The sequence below is a fragment of the Lagopus leucura genome, unplaced genomic scaffold (genome assembly GCF_019238085.1).
Source record: "Lagopus leucura isolate 7727_CA_CO unplaced genomic scaffold, USGS_WTPT01 Super-Scaffold_1, whole genome shotgun sequence".
NCBI lineage: Eukaryota > Metazoa > Chordata > Aves > Galliformes > Phasianidae > Lagopus > Lagopus leucura.
This window is the reverse complement of record NW_024962250.1, coordinates 1,799,712-1,816,277: the sequence shown is the minus strand read 5'-3', so window position 1 is coordinate 1,816,277 and position 16,566 is coordinate 1,799,712. Positions and strand designations below refer to the sequence as shown.

Genomic DNA, 16,566 nt, shown 5'->3' with positions numbered 1-16,566 from the left:
CAGTTCAGTGCACATGGCACAGGCTGGTGCTATCCTGGGAATTCAGAAGTGCAGAACAATGTTCCTGTGTAGCAGAAGGTGATGAGCCTCAGGTGCATCATGCCCCTGGGCAGTCCCATTACAGCACGAGCCATGAGACCGTGCATGGCCCTGCTGCACTGGGGAGATGGAGATGCTCCTGCAATCCGCACCACACTGCAATGCCTGGTTTCAGTCTCTGCTCTGCAGGGTCACACTATGCAGCAATGTGAGATGTACACAGGAGTGGAAGCTCTCTGACACCGCAGTAATCAGGCAAGCAAACGCGTCAGCTTGGAGCAAGAGCTTAAAAGAAAAGCAGAAAACTAAGTCAAAGGGATCCTACAAGCAGATGGCTCTGCGTTTGCCTCATTTAGTATCTCCAACTCCTCCCTGAATGACAATTGCGGCTGTGGAATTTCTGAAGATAGGAAAACCTTAGTCCAAAGCCTGCCTTAGGCATATAAAGGACAAGGTATCCTCAGCGTTAGAAGCAGCACCTCTCTGGAGAACTGAGGTGTCATACATGTGCAAGTCTTTAACTTGTGCTATTTACTCAGGCATCCTCCAGAGACTACTAATTAATGTGGAGCTCTGGGGCACAAAAATATTTTGATCTAGGCTGACCAAAGCTCCTCCTCGTTTATATTAAGAACTGTTTTTTAATATTAGATGTGCTCATTTCATTTTCCAATTCATTCTCTCTACTGCCGGTGTCTCTGATCTGTTGCTTCTAATGATGCCAAGCATCATCCTCATGAAAATTCACATAATTTGGAAGTCAGTAACAACATAAAGGCAGCTGCATCTGGGCTACAACCCTGCAGGTCTGGGGGATCTCAAGCCCTGTGAGATATAAAACAGTTCTGAAAAATTTCTTCTCAGAAGGAATGGTTATGCAGTGCTATAGGCAGCCCAGGAATGCGGTAGAATCACCATCCCTGGAGGTGTTCATGGGCCATGGAGTTGTGGCACAGAGGGACATGGTCAGCAGGCATGGTGAAGATGGGGTTGTGGTTGGAGTAGATGATCTTAGTGCTCTTTTCCAACCTTAATGATTCTACGTGCAGAGTAGAGATGTCACTTGACATCAGGTGAGCACTGTACTTTCTCCCACGCTGTCAGTGTTTTGCTCCATGATTTTCACCAGTCATTTTCCTGGTCTTTGTCAGAAGTGGTGAGAATGCCACTTTCCTGGGATTTGAGGTCTCTGAATATAATTCAGTAACCATTTGTACGTACTCAGGCTTTGAAGGAAAGAGTGAAAATGCCACCTCAGTTCAAGTGCTTAAACACACTGGGTTTGCCTAAGGTGGTCCAAGAGTCAGGCTTACGTAAATGAACACTTTTCAGAGGAGGAGAAGAAAACAATGCAGGATAAAGGTAAACTTTCTGCACTTGAGAATGTTTCTCCCCCGTTCCCTCAGCTGTGTTATACTATATATTATCACTGTCATCAAAAGGGGTGTGTGTAAGAACTTGAAAAACCAAACGAACCTGTCTGCAAGGTGTTCCGTATATCACAGTCCCACAGGTGGCTTTATTTCCAAGCACCGGGCTGTGCTGCTGCTGCCTCCTGCTCCCCCTGGCTCCCAAGGCTGCTTCTGGATTTAGCTGCTGCATCGGGAGTAAGCGCCCGCCTGCAAGTAAGCTCCATTTCTTTCTTGAAGTCGCTGTTTTCAAAAGAGCTGTCAGCTGCCAAGGTGCTTTAGTTGTGATGATTTATCAGGCACTCAGCTGATGTACTGCCTGCCACTTTTGTTGTGCATCACCTCCTTTCTTAATGATAAACAATTGATTGGTTTAATGAATTAATAGAGGAGACATGCATGAACCTCAACAAATGCTTTTTAATAAATTAACTATCTAGGCCTGTCTCATTAAATCAGAAGAGAACGTTTGCAGTGTGACAGCTAATTAATTGCTTCTTCCAATCAGTCACCAGCTGGGATAAAGCCAACATTGTAAAGTTCCCCTTTTGTTTAAACAAGTGAATGCCTCTTCCCTTTCTGTTTCCCAAAAGTGGATTTAAGTGGATACCCATGTGTGTATCTAAGCAGCACCAGCTAACAGTGAAATGTCATTCGACGTGACCCAAACCAACATCCTGTTTGCATAACGTATTTGAAAAGAGATTACCTTTGTTAGTGATGTTAAGAATTAACATTATTTTCTGGAGCGTACGTAGATCTGTATAGGAGCAACTGCATATAAGCTGCATATGGGTAAAACAGGATTTTTCCTTCCTAAACGGCTTATGCTACCTGTCACAGCACACAGCCAAGCTGTTGGATGTCAGGCTGGCAGCTCTGCCCCACACCCAGGAGCCCAGGCCCAGTGCTCAGTGGGAGCTCAAGCTGACCTTCCTCTCACGGAACTGATTTCCCAGCTTGGATAAATAATTTTTCTCGCAGGGAACTACAAAATCAAGCATGTGACTCATTCAGATCTTTTCTAAAACCAATGGCTTTGGATCTGTTTCAGACCGTACTTTGCTCTCTCTAGTTCATCCATCATCCTGGGTATCATTCTACCTTGTGCAAATCTACTTTCCATCTTGGAAAAATCATCATGAAAATTCACAAGCCAGGCACTGAATCTACTAATCTGTCATTAATGTTTGCATAGCGATGATGAAAACAATAGCAACTTCATCTTCTCTCTGGGTTAAGTCTTACCCAGATGAAGAAATAATTATAGTCTTCAAAGGTAATCTATTCTTTTCTGTAAGCCATTACTATTTTCAACTTTTTTTTTTTTTTTCTACTAAAAGCACTAGCCTAAAAAAAATGCAACCAATAAATGGTTTTTACTGTAAAGAGGATGTGTCAATCTTATCGTCCTCTCATCTTTTTCATTTGTGTTTCTAGCAAGCTTGTGAAACTGTCAGAAATTATTTTCTGCTGATAAGCAAAAGAAATATACAGTAAAATTCTATCTTTGATGAATTTTAGGGGAAAATTGTTTTGAGAAGGACAGGGATTTCATTCCAGATATTCTTGTCTCTATGTGAAATCTTATTTATGGGCAGACCGGTGTCGAGAGTGGGGGAGATGCTTTTCCAGGTTAGCTTAGCAATCATTCTTAAGGCACATTTCTCCAATTACCTGCAGAGATATTTTATTCACTTTTCCAAAATTGAGTTGGCTCGGGGGGTTTTCTTTCTGCTTGTTGGGTTGGTACCAGGATGTGTGTATTCACAGCCAGGTGATCACTGTGCCATTTGGGGATGACTGTCACAGGAAAATAGAGTGTGCTGGCTGCCAAGGGAATGGTTGGGAACATTATTGTCACTGCACGTGTCCTGGATACCTCTTTCTATCCTGTATTTCCAATTTAGCACAGCTAAACTGGAATCACCTACTGCACAGATGGAGGTACTTTTCTAGCACTGTCCTGTCATTACTGAAGTGAGTTATCAGTGATTCGTAGTTCTCCCTGCCTTCTTCCCTGTTCCATGAGCTCCTATCCAGCTCTTCTGCGTGTGCCTGTCCTGCCACCCCTTGGTGATAAATGAGTGGTGAAATTCTGCTGAAGTTTACCAAAAAAAAAAAAAAAATCCCACTGATTTCAAGAGCCTCAGAAGTGTTTTTTTCTGTTGTGGCAAACAGTAATTTCCATTTGCATAGATAGTAACATGAAGTCTCAAATTTCTCACATTTAAGGTCTCAAACTGTTTTTCAGAGACAGTTGTGCCAACATGCTTGCACCATTGTACAGAGTTGAGAAAGATTTGGAAGACTTGAAAGAAATAATGAAGTGGATTTTAAAAGCACAGTGCCTTATGTCCTAGTTTCCTCTTTGGGAAAGACAGGAATTGTTCCATGGACTAACTGATGTGAAGACAAAAATGGGCCTGATTTGAACTCTTACCTTTCAAAGTTCAGAAACAACTGCTCATTCTACCCGACACTGTGAATTTCAGAATTCTATGTATAGTAAGCCAACATCATCTCATTCCAATAATACAAAAGCAATTGCAGAAAAATCTGAGTAAGCATTTTGTGCTCATTTTTGTTTGGATTATATTGTGCAGCAACTCAGATAGGAAAAAAAGCCACTGTTTTGACATTCTAAATGGTTTGTAAATATATGTGACATTAGGGACCACTCTGCCAGAGGAATAAAAGAGTCCTACAGGGAGCATCACTAGTTCTGAAAGGCAGAAGCAGCTTAGGTCTGAAGAAAAGGAGTAAATTGTCTTGAGCAGTTGAGCAGTTGTCTTGAGCCTCGGTGCTCAAAACATGAACATTTTAAAATCCACTTCATTATTTCCTTCAAGCCTTCCAAACCATCACCTTTCCTACCGCTTGTGGGAAGCTGTGGGGGTTTGGGCATTGTGAGTCTTGGCCGTGAAGAACAGCAAATTGCATGTGTGTGTACTTATATGTATGTGACATAGGCAGAAAAGAGTGGGATGGACCACAATTCTCTTCTCCGTGCCAACTTTCATTTCTACCATAGATCATGTTTTCACCAACCTCTACTATTTCATTGAAATATCACCAAGATATGCAAGAATCCCCTTCCCTGAAGCACAGAACATCTGTAATAGTTCCCTAATTTTCCACATAAATTCTTAGTTTTCCTCAGGCTTTGTTAATCTCCTCATGCTTTAGTCTGGCTGACATTTATGGCAGTGTGTTATAGACACAGTGAACATCTTTATGGCCAGAATGATATTTTCTCATACATGGGGACTTTTTTACCACAATCTCATATAGTCATAAAGTTAAACTCATCCACATGTTTCTAATTATTTTATGATTTGTTTAATAGTTTATTTGTCACTCTTATTTTTGTATGTATAGATTGCATTTTCAAATCCCTAGGAATATGTCTTTCCAATCATTTTGACTGCAAGTCTACCTATGGTGTTTTCATTCCTGCATTCCTGCTAAATGTCTTACTTCATCTTACTAGTTTTCAAAAGATCATTAACTTCAACTGAAGTTTATGTGGTGGCCGTTGGTGCATCACAGATCTATGCAATCACACCAAGGAATTAATACTGCTCTACTTAAAAGTAGCACTCAATATTTTCATCAACTAATGTATTGCTGTCTCAAGGTGATGCTGGATTCAGTAACACCCAGCACGTTTCTGTCAAACATGATGGTTTGTGATCCCCTGATGTCTTGGACAGAGATATTTGGGACAACTGAAGATGACTATTCCACCTGTGACCATCAGACAGGTATGTAGATAGAAACTGAAATTGAAAAGAATTTTCAGTAATTCAAGGTTAATTTGAATTTAATTTAGTTCAAGATAAACTGAGTGCCAAACAGGCTGAGTCCTCTCTTGTAACCTTTCTCTTAGAGTCATAGAATGAACTGGGTTTAAAAGGACCATAATAAGCATTTAATTTCAGCCCCCTTGCTATGTGCAGGGGACCTTTTCTGGTCCAATTAACTTCCTCAAGCATATTGCTAGCTTAGAAAAGATCAAGGTGCACAGAAAGAACAGTGTTTTGTGTTTAAGCAATGTTTTCCCCCCATTTAGCAAGGTGATATAAGCAATGCAGGAAGGAACCCTCAAAGGAAAGTGCAGTCAACAAGGAGAGAAAGGCAGCAATTGAAAGGCAGATTCTTGACTCCTTGTTTATCCCATCTGCCTAGAATTTAGAATTTGTCCCTGAGATCACTTCTACCGTACAGAACTTCAGCCATATACTGAGCCAGTTATTTGTGATGACTGTCAATGACCAGATCACACACGTAGCTGCCAATAACTGGGATTTCAAAAGCTATTGGAGAACTGTGTGGGTCTAAAAACACATCAAATTCTCCTCTGCAGAATTTGTCAATGTTAAGTGTGCAATTCTCTAACTGTGAATGTGGAGACCCTGCACTTCACCAGGTTGCACACCTTACACGGTCATCCCAACTCTGCAAAGGAATTCATTCTAAATCTCCCTTCCAGTCAGTCATACAGTTCCCGAACAGTCCTTCTCTCTCTGAATCATTCAACAGTTCTGTAAAGAAAGGTAACACAACCAAGTCACAATACTGACCCAACCTTGTGGTGAGATCTGGGGAAGATTTATGATTTTATGCAGTATTTTTCTCTTAGGAAGCTATTTTTGTCCTCTTAAGTGAGAACAGTGTTGGCCTTACGGAAAAGTACTTTCCTGCTAAGGCACAGTTTGAGTAATAAGGAACAAAACTTTCCACACAGCTTCTGTTGGTGCTAATCCATGGCCATTGAGGACTTAGTGTTTGTTTCCATATGGCTGAATTTGTCTGTTCCATGTTTGTATGGTATATTAGGTAGAATATAAATGTTGCTTCAACTAGAAGGCTGTTCTTTAAAGCTGTGCAGGAATTAAATTTTTACTTAAATATATATATATCTGTATACTGTTTTAATATTAGTTTTCATTCCAACTTAGAATGAAATTCTAAAGTTCACTAGACATTACAGAAGTCACAGAAAGTATTCTGTTTTAAAATTTAAGAATGCAATTTAAAAAGTCTAATGTTATTCTATTTAAAGTTAATTTGGGGTCAGTCACAGTTTTGCCTTGATTCATATTATAGATTTGCCTGCTATCCAACCTTGGTTTTGTTGTTGTTGTTGTTTAAAAAATAAAAATCCATCAAATCACTGAAATTGAAATGATCCCAAGGGCTGCCCAGGGAGGTGATGGAATCACCATCACTGGATGTGTTCAAGAAATGTGAAGAAGTGGTACTGAGGGACATGGTTTAGTGGGCAATATAGGTGGTAGATGGATAGTTGGGCTGGATAACCTTAGAGGTCTTTTCCAACCTTTGTGTTTCTATGACTCTATGAAGTAGTTCTGCTATCAGCAGATCAGCATTTGCTGAAGGCAGAGCAGCCCTTCTGAGGCATCTTGACAATTCCTAGCATTACAGCCATCTGCTCCTTGTTATCAGCGTGAGCTCTGCAGCTCAACAGTTGGGCAGCTCTGAGCTCACCCAGGTGGACAGCAATGCAGCAGTGAAGTTGAGTCAGACTCTGCTTGTAGCTAAGTGCAAAGCTCTCTCTGCTCTAGAAGCAGAATTTTGTGCAGCAATCAGGTCAGACTCCCTCTTGCCAAGCAAAGTTGAACAGAGGAAATAATTATCATTTTCTGATCATGGTGGAAGCTACATTTCCTCCTTCACAAGTTTTTATTGCTCAATTTCTGATGCTTTTAAACTTCCCATAAACCCCTCATGGTTACAATCATTTCTGAATCAAATTTAAACCAAGCTTGTAAAACCTGTGAGTTCTGTTCCTATTTCCTTCCTTTCCTTCACAGTAGCTGAGGAGCACATTTAACATGTCTAGCACCGAAAAAGAAAAAAAACACCAAAAAAGCTACTGCAGTGGTGCAGGAGCAGTGTTAGAGCAGCAATTTGAGGAGAACTTTGCACTGAAGGCAGAGGAGAATGTGGGTCAGCACAACTCATCCTGCGCTGCCTCCTGGTCACAACAACAGGCTTCAGGGCTCTGATCCCAACGCTTTCTGAAAACTTGTTTTGGATTTAATGAAAAAAAGTGTGAGGTCAAGTTCAAATTTATTCCAGATGGGAATGTATATTAATATACATAAATATATATAAAACATATGTATATATTCAGATGAACAATAGACGACAAGTCTGCCTAGAAAGAGTCAGATGCAGATCACTGATTTAAAGCTATTACTAGACTCAGCTCCTGTGCCAGACAGGGCATTAGTAGTTTTATGTACAAGCTCAAATTAATATATATGTACCAGTCCAAGTCCGATAGTTTCCCTGAAAATATGAAATTGTTCCTGCAAACCTGATCACAGAAAGGAGCCCAACTTAGTGGGACTTTCAGTCTCGGGCTCAGCCTATCCTCATGTTCCTATGAGAATTACAAGATTAATCTGCCTTTACAGTTTCCACATTAGTCATCTTAATGTTCTTACATTTTCACTTTCTGGCAATCAGAACATACCAGGATTTACATTTTAGAGGCATCTTTATTTATATACACAAAGTGGAGGAAGCTAAAATCTGTGACACTGAAATACTGTGTTATTTTCATTTCTTGTCCTCATTTTCCATCACTGGGTGCTGGAAAATTATACAGAAGTGTTAATACTGGGGAACTAATACAAGAAAATGTGTGAAAATTCTGCCTCTAAAAATCAAAACATTATGATTAAATGAGATATATTTTTTCCAGCTGACAAAAGGTGGGCATGGGCTGTCTGCCTTATATTACAGCTGGGCTATATATAGAGAGAGAGCAGACTCTATTGCATCCACCCAGATTTGTTATGGCTGATAAAAGTATTTTCCCCAACTGTAACCACACATGCAACATTGGTTTGCCGTTGCCATGCAGAAACAAGGGCATCCCAGGAAAACGTGGACAGCTGACTTTTCTTGGCCTGCATTGCTGAACCTATCTGGGACTTCATGTCTTCCTCAGCTTTGCTTGCCACTACAGATAAAGACACATCGCCTGCAAGGCAGGAGACTCATTTTCACAGTGCAGCATTAGCTGGAGGACATGAACCAGGCTTACTGACTGAAACAACAGTTGCAGCCCGGTGGGATTATGCTTACAAATGTCATTTCCCAAGGGCTGGGTACTGGGTGACATTAAAGGGTTTAAAATATTCCGGTTTCAGGAGAGGCCCAGCAAGACAATTAGTGCAATGGAATAGATGGTAGAAATCATCTAAAACCAGTGGAAAGGGCAACATCTGAATTGAGGGTCTCTTCTCCACTCTCAGCTGCCCACCACCGTCCTCCTGGGTGCCCTGTTCGTAGCTTTAGGCACACTGCTGCCCTGCCACAGGGAGCTACCTGCCCCCAGCTCCTGCCAGGTGCCTTTTTGCCTTACACTTTTGGAACAGTGCTATGAAATTCTACCTGACCTTTACTTTTTCTCTAAAAGAAGACCTGAAATCCTTTCGTAGAGCCTTTGTCTTCAGCTGATCTTTTTTTCCAGCAGGCTGTTTAAAGTGGCACGGTACCTCAGTCACGTCTATCGCCTGGAAGAAGGGGGAAGCTCCCCTGTATGTATAACCTAGATATAAGAACTAAAAGGCAAGAGCACATGCAAATGCTACACCTCGGTGTCAGCACATTTTGAGCACTCATCCTGTACATTAACATGGGGCCTTGGAATATTCCAAAAAAAAATCTGAGCCTTTCCAAAGCCAAAGCAAACAAGGAAACTAGACCGGATGAGTGCTGGTCCATGAAAAAAACATGCTGTGGCATTTGTACTGCCTGCAAAGCTGATATTTATCACTGTCAAGTCAAATTTTCAAGACCAATGGCCAATTCACTGTGAGATAATTCACTGTACCCATGGAAGGACAGAAAGCTCACAGGGCAGCTCAGGAAACATGAGGCTGGACGTGTGCCCGATCCACAGAAAGGCCTCTCTGCAGTTTGTCTGTCTAGCTGGGTACCTGGGGATGCTCCACCTTTCCTAAGGGGGCTGGAAGCTGTTGGCACAGGATTAAATAAAAATAGTCTGCCTGGTCCAAAAGAGATCGATTCAGCCTTCTGCTTTTCTTGAGCAGCCTCTGAAGTTGAGATTCCTGTAGAGCTCAAACCTAGTATTAAAGCAATTTTTTTTTCCTGGCAGAAGCCCTGTGAGCCCAGTGTTTCCAGCACTCCCATTCCCCCCAAGGAAACCTCCAGACTCTGACATAGCCAGGTGTATGCCATCTGCAAGGCTTAGAGCAGCCAACCCAATGTCAGGCTCACCAGATTTCCCTTTTAAATCAGGAGCTGAATAAAATGTCAGATTCAAATCTCCTTAAGCAATGGGCCCCAAAAGGTAGACCCAGATCTTCTGCCCACCTCTTTGCTTTACGGGGATGTCACAGCAGAGGTTCAGTATTACATTAATTCCATATGTGCATAGAGATGAAGATATTTATAGCCTGGGAATGATTCATGAAAGCAACCACAAATTCCCCTGTAAACTTTTAGGACTTCTAATTAGAAGTATTAATTATTTAACAGAAGCCCACGTTGAAAGCAGGATCCACATTTCAGTTATTCTGTCACAATTTCAAGCCCTTGGAATTCATTTTACTGTGAAACTCCCCCAGCCTATTTGCATCATTTTGCACTCTGAACTAGCTGGTTGTCTAGACAAATGACAGCTACAATTCACTTTGCTCGCAGTGCTATCATAGCCTAATTTGAATTGCCATTTCATATGAGCAGTACCTAAAATCAGATGTTCAGGATTCATTTGAAAATAAAATGGTAAAAAATGGATGACCAAACTAAGACAGTGGGAAATGTAAGTCAAGAATACAATGCTGTTAGATGTGAAAATGAACTAAATAATCTCTGCTTACATTATACTACTCTCATTCACATGCTATTTTGTTGCCCTCCTGTTGTTACTTACTTTTAAGCCACTCTAGGAATACAATAAATGATTCAGATAGATAATTAAAGCCAATTAATGAGACGTATTAAAAGTAATGCATTTTTCAGTTTCTAACATAACAAGAAGTATTTCCATCTATAGCTCTAATATCATTTTAGATGAAAATTAATGGCATTTACCCAACTGCCACAGATATCACTGAAAGAGAGTATGTCAGGTTATTTCAGCCCAGGAATACATCACTCATTGTTACCACACAGTGCTATGTTCACACAAATTCTTTAATTTTCTTGTACCTTTTTGAAATTTATTTATGTATTTTTGAGAGGTACATTGTCCTTTGTACATGTAAGCAGTTTCTCTCAGTCTAAGGTCTAAGACAATTAGCATGCATATTTGCATGGCAACAGCAGTAAGTGAAATGCACAACGTAGGGCCTGGTGTTCTTTTACGGAATAAGGAAGGAAGTCTGCAACCATAACAGAAGAAAGAAGAGGGATGAGTTTTGCTTGGAACGTGGTTATTAAAATGAAGAGCTTTGCATCACAATGTTCCTCTTTCTGGTGAAATATTTTACAGATTCTGATTCTTTCTGGACATCCATCAACCCGGAGCACTGGAGTAAGCACAACGTCTGCGAATGGCTGCAGTTTTGCTGTGACCAGTACAAGCTAGATGCCAACTGCATTTCCTTTTCCCATTTTAATATCAGTGGCTTACAGCTCTGCAACATGACCCAGGAAGAGTTCCTGGATGCTGCAGGCATTTGTGGTGAATACTTGTATTTCATCTTACAGAACATCAGGATGCACGGTGAGTGTTCCAGAAACCAAATGCAAAACAGAAAGCAGTGCTTTTTTGAGTGAAGTTTTTGCTAACAGAAAGTGTGGGATTCATGCTGTAGAACAGCAAAACAGGAGGGCACTTAGGTATTAGCCTACATAAGGACACAGCCACAGCTGTGTCCTCCACTCTTGATGTAGCTATGGGGTCAGCCACATGTCACCAGGTTCCTCCCTGGGCCACAGAAACCTTCATGCAGGCTCCAGTGCTGTTCCATCCTTGGCCTTTCTGCTGAAACTGCTCGACCTGCAGCAGTCCCAGGGTTACATCCAAACTGGATACAGAGAGACATAATACACAGTTATTCCTGTAACCCAACAGAGTGAAGACTGCTCTGCTTCCCAGAAAGTAGACCGGTTTTGTTTGATGAGATTATGAGAGCTGACGCTGAACAGCTGAGTGTAAGTTAAATACAACAGACCATGCCCATCCACCCCCTGCATTGCCCAAGGCCTGTGAGGAAAGGCAATATACACAGTCCTGTAACGAGACTGTCACAACATAGCAGGCAATGCACCCAACTGCATCTTTACAAGCAGGCCTAAGTTTATCATTTACTTACTTTGTGTGTTGGACTGCTCAGCATGGATTAAGTTCTCTGAATGCAGCTTGATATGGGCAAAGAATTCATTTATGTGCTGGGAACGTAATGGATCTTTAAATGAGGTGACACAAATCTGCTAACACAGAGTTTCAGGCCTGTGCACATCTGGTTTCCAGCAGAAAAGGTGATTGTTAGGTAGGGGAAGGATGCAGAAGTAGTTTTCAAGAGACTGAATGAGGACGGAGTGAAAAGAAGCTGCGAGTGATCTTTGGAGAGAGAAACAGAGACACGTGAGTAGATGTGATGCAAAGGCTAAGGAAAGTGGAGGATCAAGACAGATCAAGAAGTGGAAACAATAAATCAATTTAGCAGTGGAGAAGTTGAAAAATTATTTCACTGGTTTCAGTAGTTAGTCTTCTGAAGAAAAGCATTGAACACTGGGTTGTGTTTTACCTTCACAGGCACATCGTTTTTTACTGACTTAGAAGAAACAAAGTTATCCAGCAAGGACTGTAAGTAAACATGATCACGCACACTAAGTTGCACCCAATGGAAAACACATTTCAGAGAAGTTCCCCTATTTTGTTACTTTTATCCCACTACTGTTTACCCCATGAAATAAATCTGTAGGTCTTAACTGTTAATTGCTTTCACGAGGTTTCACCAATCACCCTTCTGCAAACCCCACAGTTGTGTTAATTATTCACTTGCACTTAGTTTTGTGCTGGAGTTTTATTAAAGAGATAAAGTTGCAGCTCACATACCCTCTTTGACTTAATGTTGCATGGTGTTTGCATAGGTGACCTTTTGACCAAGTTGCCATCAGACTCAGGAGTTCCTTCTTCACTTCTCACGTTATTCTGCAGTTCAGTCCCAGCGCATGATAAAGCATGCATAAAGACAGGTGGCATCAGCAGCCAAGAATGTCACAGTCATGGTAGAACAAGTAAGTACATATCTGAAACTCAAAATTCAAGATTACACAACCTACGTTGTTCTAACTCTTCAGCTCCATGCGGTTATCAAAAGAAACCTTAACGATACCACAAATAAATAAATTACAAATAAGTAAAATTGGATATTAGGAAAAATTTCTTCTCTGAAAGAGTGGTCAGGCAGCGGCACAGGCTGCCCAGGGAGGTGGTTCAGTCATTGTCCCAGAAGGTGTTCAAGAAAAGCTTAGATGTTGTGGAAAGGGACATGATTTAGTGGGAAATATTGGTGGATGGTTGGGCTGGATGATCTTGGAGGTCTTTTCCAGCTTTGGTGATCCTACGATTCTAATCTTACGTTAAGGTAATAGCTACACCTGCATTTTCTTTTTTCTTTCCTGTTTTGTTTGTTTTTCAGCTAGAGTCCCATTATTTGTGGGACATCTGGTGTGCAAACACATCTCTGAGCTAGGTGAAACAACAGGAAAAGAAACAGTCTACCAGTGCTGGGAAACTGGCACTCGTTATCTCAGTTTTAGCCAGCCCAGTCTTTGTTACAGTTTTTCCCTTGAAACACTTGAGATGAACATTAAAATTTTTTTAAAAGCACCAATTTAAACCATATGTTAAAGTTGTCAATGATAAGTGAATGAAATAAATAAAGCTGTTCTACAGTAAAATTCCTGGAGTAGAAACCAGATTCTAGCACCATAAATATTTGTAAAAGCCCTTAACTGATATTTTCTGGAGCACTTCTTATTTGCCCCTTAATTCCATTTGTAGAGAGGTAAGGCACTAACATTTGGAGAGTCTAATTGAAATAAGTGCAAACAGACAACAAGAATAACTAGCTGGTGACAAACGTAAATATAATTCTGCCTAAGTAAGAAAACATCTACTGAAGAGCTGTCTTCTTCCTGTTCAAGACCTTCAGAGTTCACATTTGTGGGAATTTGTAAGAGACCTCCTCCTTTCTCCTGAAGAAAACAGTGGCATTCTGGAATGGGAGGACAGGGGAAAAGGCATTTTTCGAGTTGTCAAATCAGAAGCTCTGGCAAAGATGTGGGGACAAAGGAAGAAAAATGACAGAATGACATATGAAAAACTGAGCAGAGCACTTCGGTGAGTTAATCGGTGGAAGGGCCCCTCATCTCACTTAACTTCTGTCTCAACATCCATATCTCATTACTATCCTGAAAACTTACAATGGGCAGACAGGAATTGGTACTTCCTGTTTATTCTAAGGCCACAAGAGAGCACTCAGTCTCCTTTGTGTCACATAGGATCATAGGGCTAGATGTAGAGCGGTAGAGTGGTGCAATCGACTCTACTGATTGCAACAAAGCTATCACATTAACTCAGCTGAGAACTTGGACTATATCTGCTAAATGACGCCTTTTATTCCAGCAGAAACATAGGCAGTTTCTGCTGAATTGTGGTAATCTTAGTTAAAAATACAGCTAAGAAAAAAGCTTTGTATTCCTTGTAATTTTCAAACAGTGGAAAGTATAATCCAAGGCACCTGGGAAAGCTGAAAGCTCTTTTAAGTCACAACAAAGCAATTTAATGGAAAGGAAGATTGGAAAGAGTACACTGACTCCCATTCTATTCTCTGGCTGTGAGGTCTATGTAAAGAACTCCAGTAATCTGAATTCTACTACTTTTTTGTTTATTTTCCCTGCAGATACTATTATAAAACAGGCATTTTGGAACGAGTAGACAGAAGGCTGGTGTACAAGTTTGGGAAGAATGCCCACGGATGGCAGGAGAACAAGATATGAACTGCTCAGTGCTCCCACACATGCCTGGCACAAAACACGCCACAATCTGGATGGTCCAGCTGCAGTGGACACTTGAGAGAGAGGCTTTCCTCTCCCTTTCTCCCCTCAGCCCATCTGGACGAATTCCTTGGAGTCTGCTACAGGAAACAGGCTACAGCATCAAAAAAAGCACCTGAATTTTGGAGTCGTTTCTGCCAAGCACTGTCTGCTAGGAAGTCTTTAGGAATATCTTTATCTGCTGCTCAAGTGACAGTTAAATCCTGCCTGTCTCCCTGCCTCAGCCAATAATGTCAATGACCAGTAGGAAATTCCTCTCTGTTCTGCTGCCATTTAAAGGGGAATATTTAGAGACATTTCCCAGTTATGTTACAGTATTTCTAAAGAAAGTAGAAAAGCTTCTTTTCCATTTGATGAGAAAAACCACACTTCTGATCCATTCCACTCTAAATCACTGCATTTCTCAGATATGCCAGAAATCCATGTGTTGTCTGAAACGTGCAGTCCAGTCTCCTCTATGTGCCTGGATTTAATATATCCAGTCAACATAGTTAACAAAAAAAAAAATCAATCTCAATTCTGAAATACATGTATCAAGTAATTACTACCTATATCTACTAATTCCATCTGTGCAAAGATGTAGAGCAACACACACTTGATGTATTTGATTTTTTTATTTTTTTTTTTCCATGAAGATGAATTCAAGTTACTTCTGCATTAGGAAGAAGCAGTTCTGGATAGGGTACAAGAATTTGCTGAAGTAGATTAGTTTTGAAATGTAAATGAATATTTGTGGAGATGTTTCTAAAGAGCTTTTGCCCACATCTATGCAGACATCAGTTGAACACTTCAGAGCAGCTTACAGCAGTGTTGTACATATACCAGTAAAATTAATGTGTGGTGTGTGCCCTCAGCTGCTCCATAGATCAACCCTACAATAAGCAAATTTGTTAGAATGAAAGGCGGTATGTGAGAATTCAGTTGCGGCTTTTGAAAGCATCATGACTATTCTGTAGTTTTACAAGGTTTGCTTCTTCAACATGCCTATAATAAATAATAAATTTATAAATTTATATTTTAAATTATAATAAATTTAAGCTACAACTGTAAATGCATCAACTACTTTAGGCTTACCGCAAGTGGCATTCAGGGAAGTTCAACGGGCTTCTAAACTTGCTTTCCAATGGACAACTCTGCACACATTACTCTACATAATCCCAGGTCACTGAGGACTTCCTTAACCCTAAAGCCTTTTTCTCGCAACTCAGAAAACCATGGTATTATTTGCAATAGGAATTAGCTTTCATGGCAAGTCTCTGTTGTAAGAATTGGGATTATCAAGTGAAGAACAGCTGCAGCAACCCCCATTACAGGCACTGCACTACATGGGATTACATGGGCAGCAGCTGGAATGGAGGATGGTGGTTACTGACTTCAGAACCTGGATCAGGCCCCAGCACTACCAACAGCCTGCAAAATTCACATTAGAGATGACTACCAATGAGGTTTCTTCCAGAAATTACGGGTATTTGTTTGGAAAGGCTCCTCTTTCTCCTATTTTTCAGCCACGTGTTTGTTTTTATCTGCATAACAGCCACAGATAATCTTTCTGGGAAATAAATTCCTTAGGGATATAAACACAGCATAAAGGGCATGCTGTGAAAAAATGCTCAACGTTTATTGCAGCTGCCTGTTTCATAATATGGGAAAACAGCTTGGCTGAAGGAAAAACAAGGCACTAAACTTGACATAGAAACACTTCTCAGACTATGACAAGATGTAGAACTGAGGGATGCAGATTTTCAAATGTATCTGACACCTGTGTAATTTAGGTAATAAAATATAGTACAAATGTTCTGTTTAGGCTTCTAAATAGATAGATAGATAAATAAATAAATAAATCAAGCTTTCAAACTCTTTAAAACCAGCAGGAATTGCCAACGTTCCACCACACTACCTGCAAAACACAGCCAGGTGGCCCTCTTGTGCCACGTCCAAAAGAGATCAACAAGCCTTTAGGCCCCAATCCAATTATGAATCATAGAATTGCTGAGGTTGGAAAAAGACTTTAAAGATCATCGAGTCCAACCATGACCAC

At 40.7% G+C, this 16,566-nt stretch overlaps 1 protein-coding gene across 1 annotated transcript; it reads left to right on the top strand.

Annotated features, from left to right (window-relative positions):
• The first annotated feature begins 1,586 nt into the window (after nt 1-1,586).
• ELF5 (E74 like ETS transcription factor 5) lies at nt 1,587-14,471 on the top strand. Its single transcript, XM_042871788.1, has 6 exons — nt 1,587-1,664; nt 5,089-5,215; nt 12,220-12,270; nt 12,636-12,704; nt 13,617-13,812; nt 14,375-14,471. Exons 2-6 carry the CDS (start codon nt 5,092-5,094, stop codon nt 14,469-14,471), a joined length of 537 nt encoding a protein of 178 aa, XP_042727722.1. The 5' UTR covers nt 1,587-1,664; nt 5,089-5,091.
• Nucleotides 14,472-16,566: the final 2,095 nt, after the last annotated feature.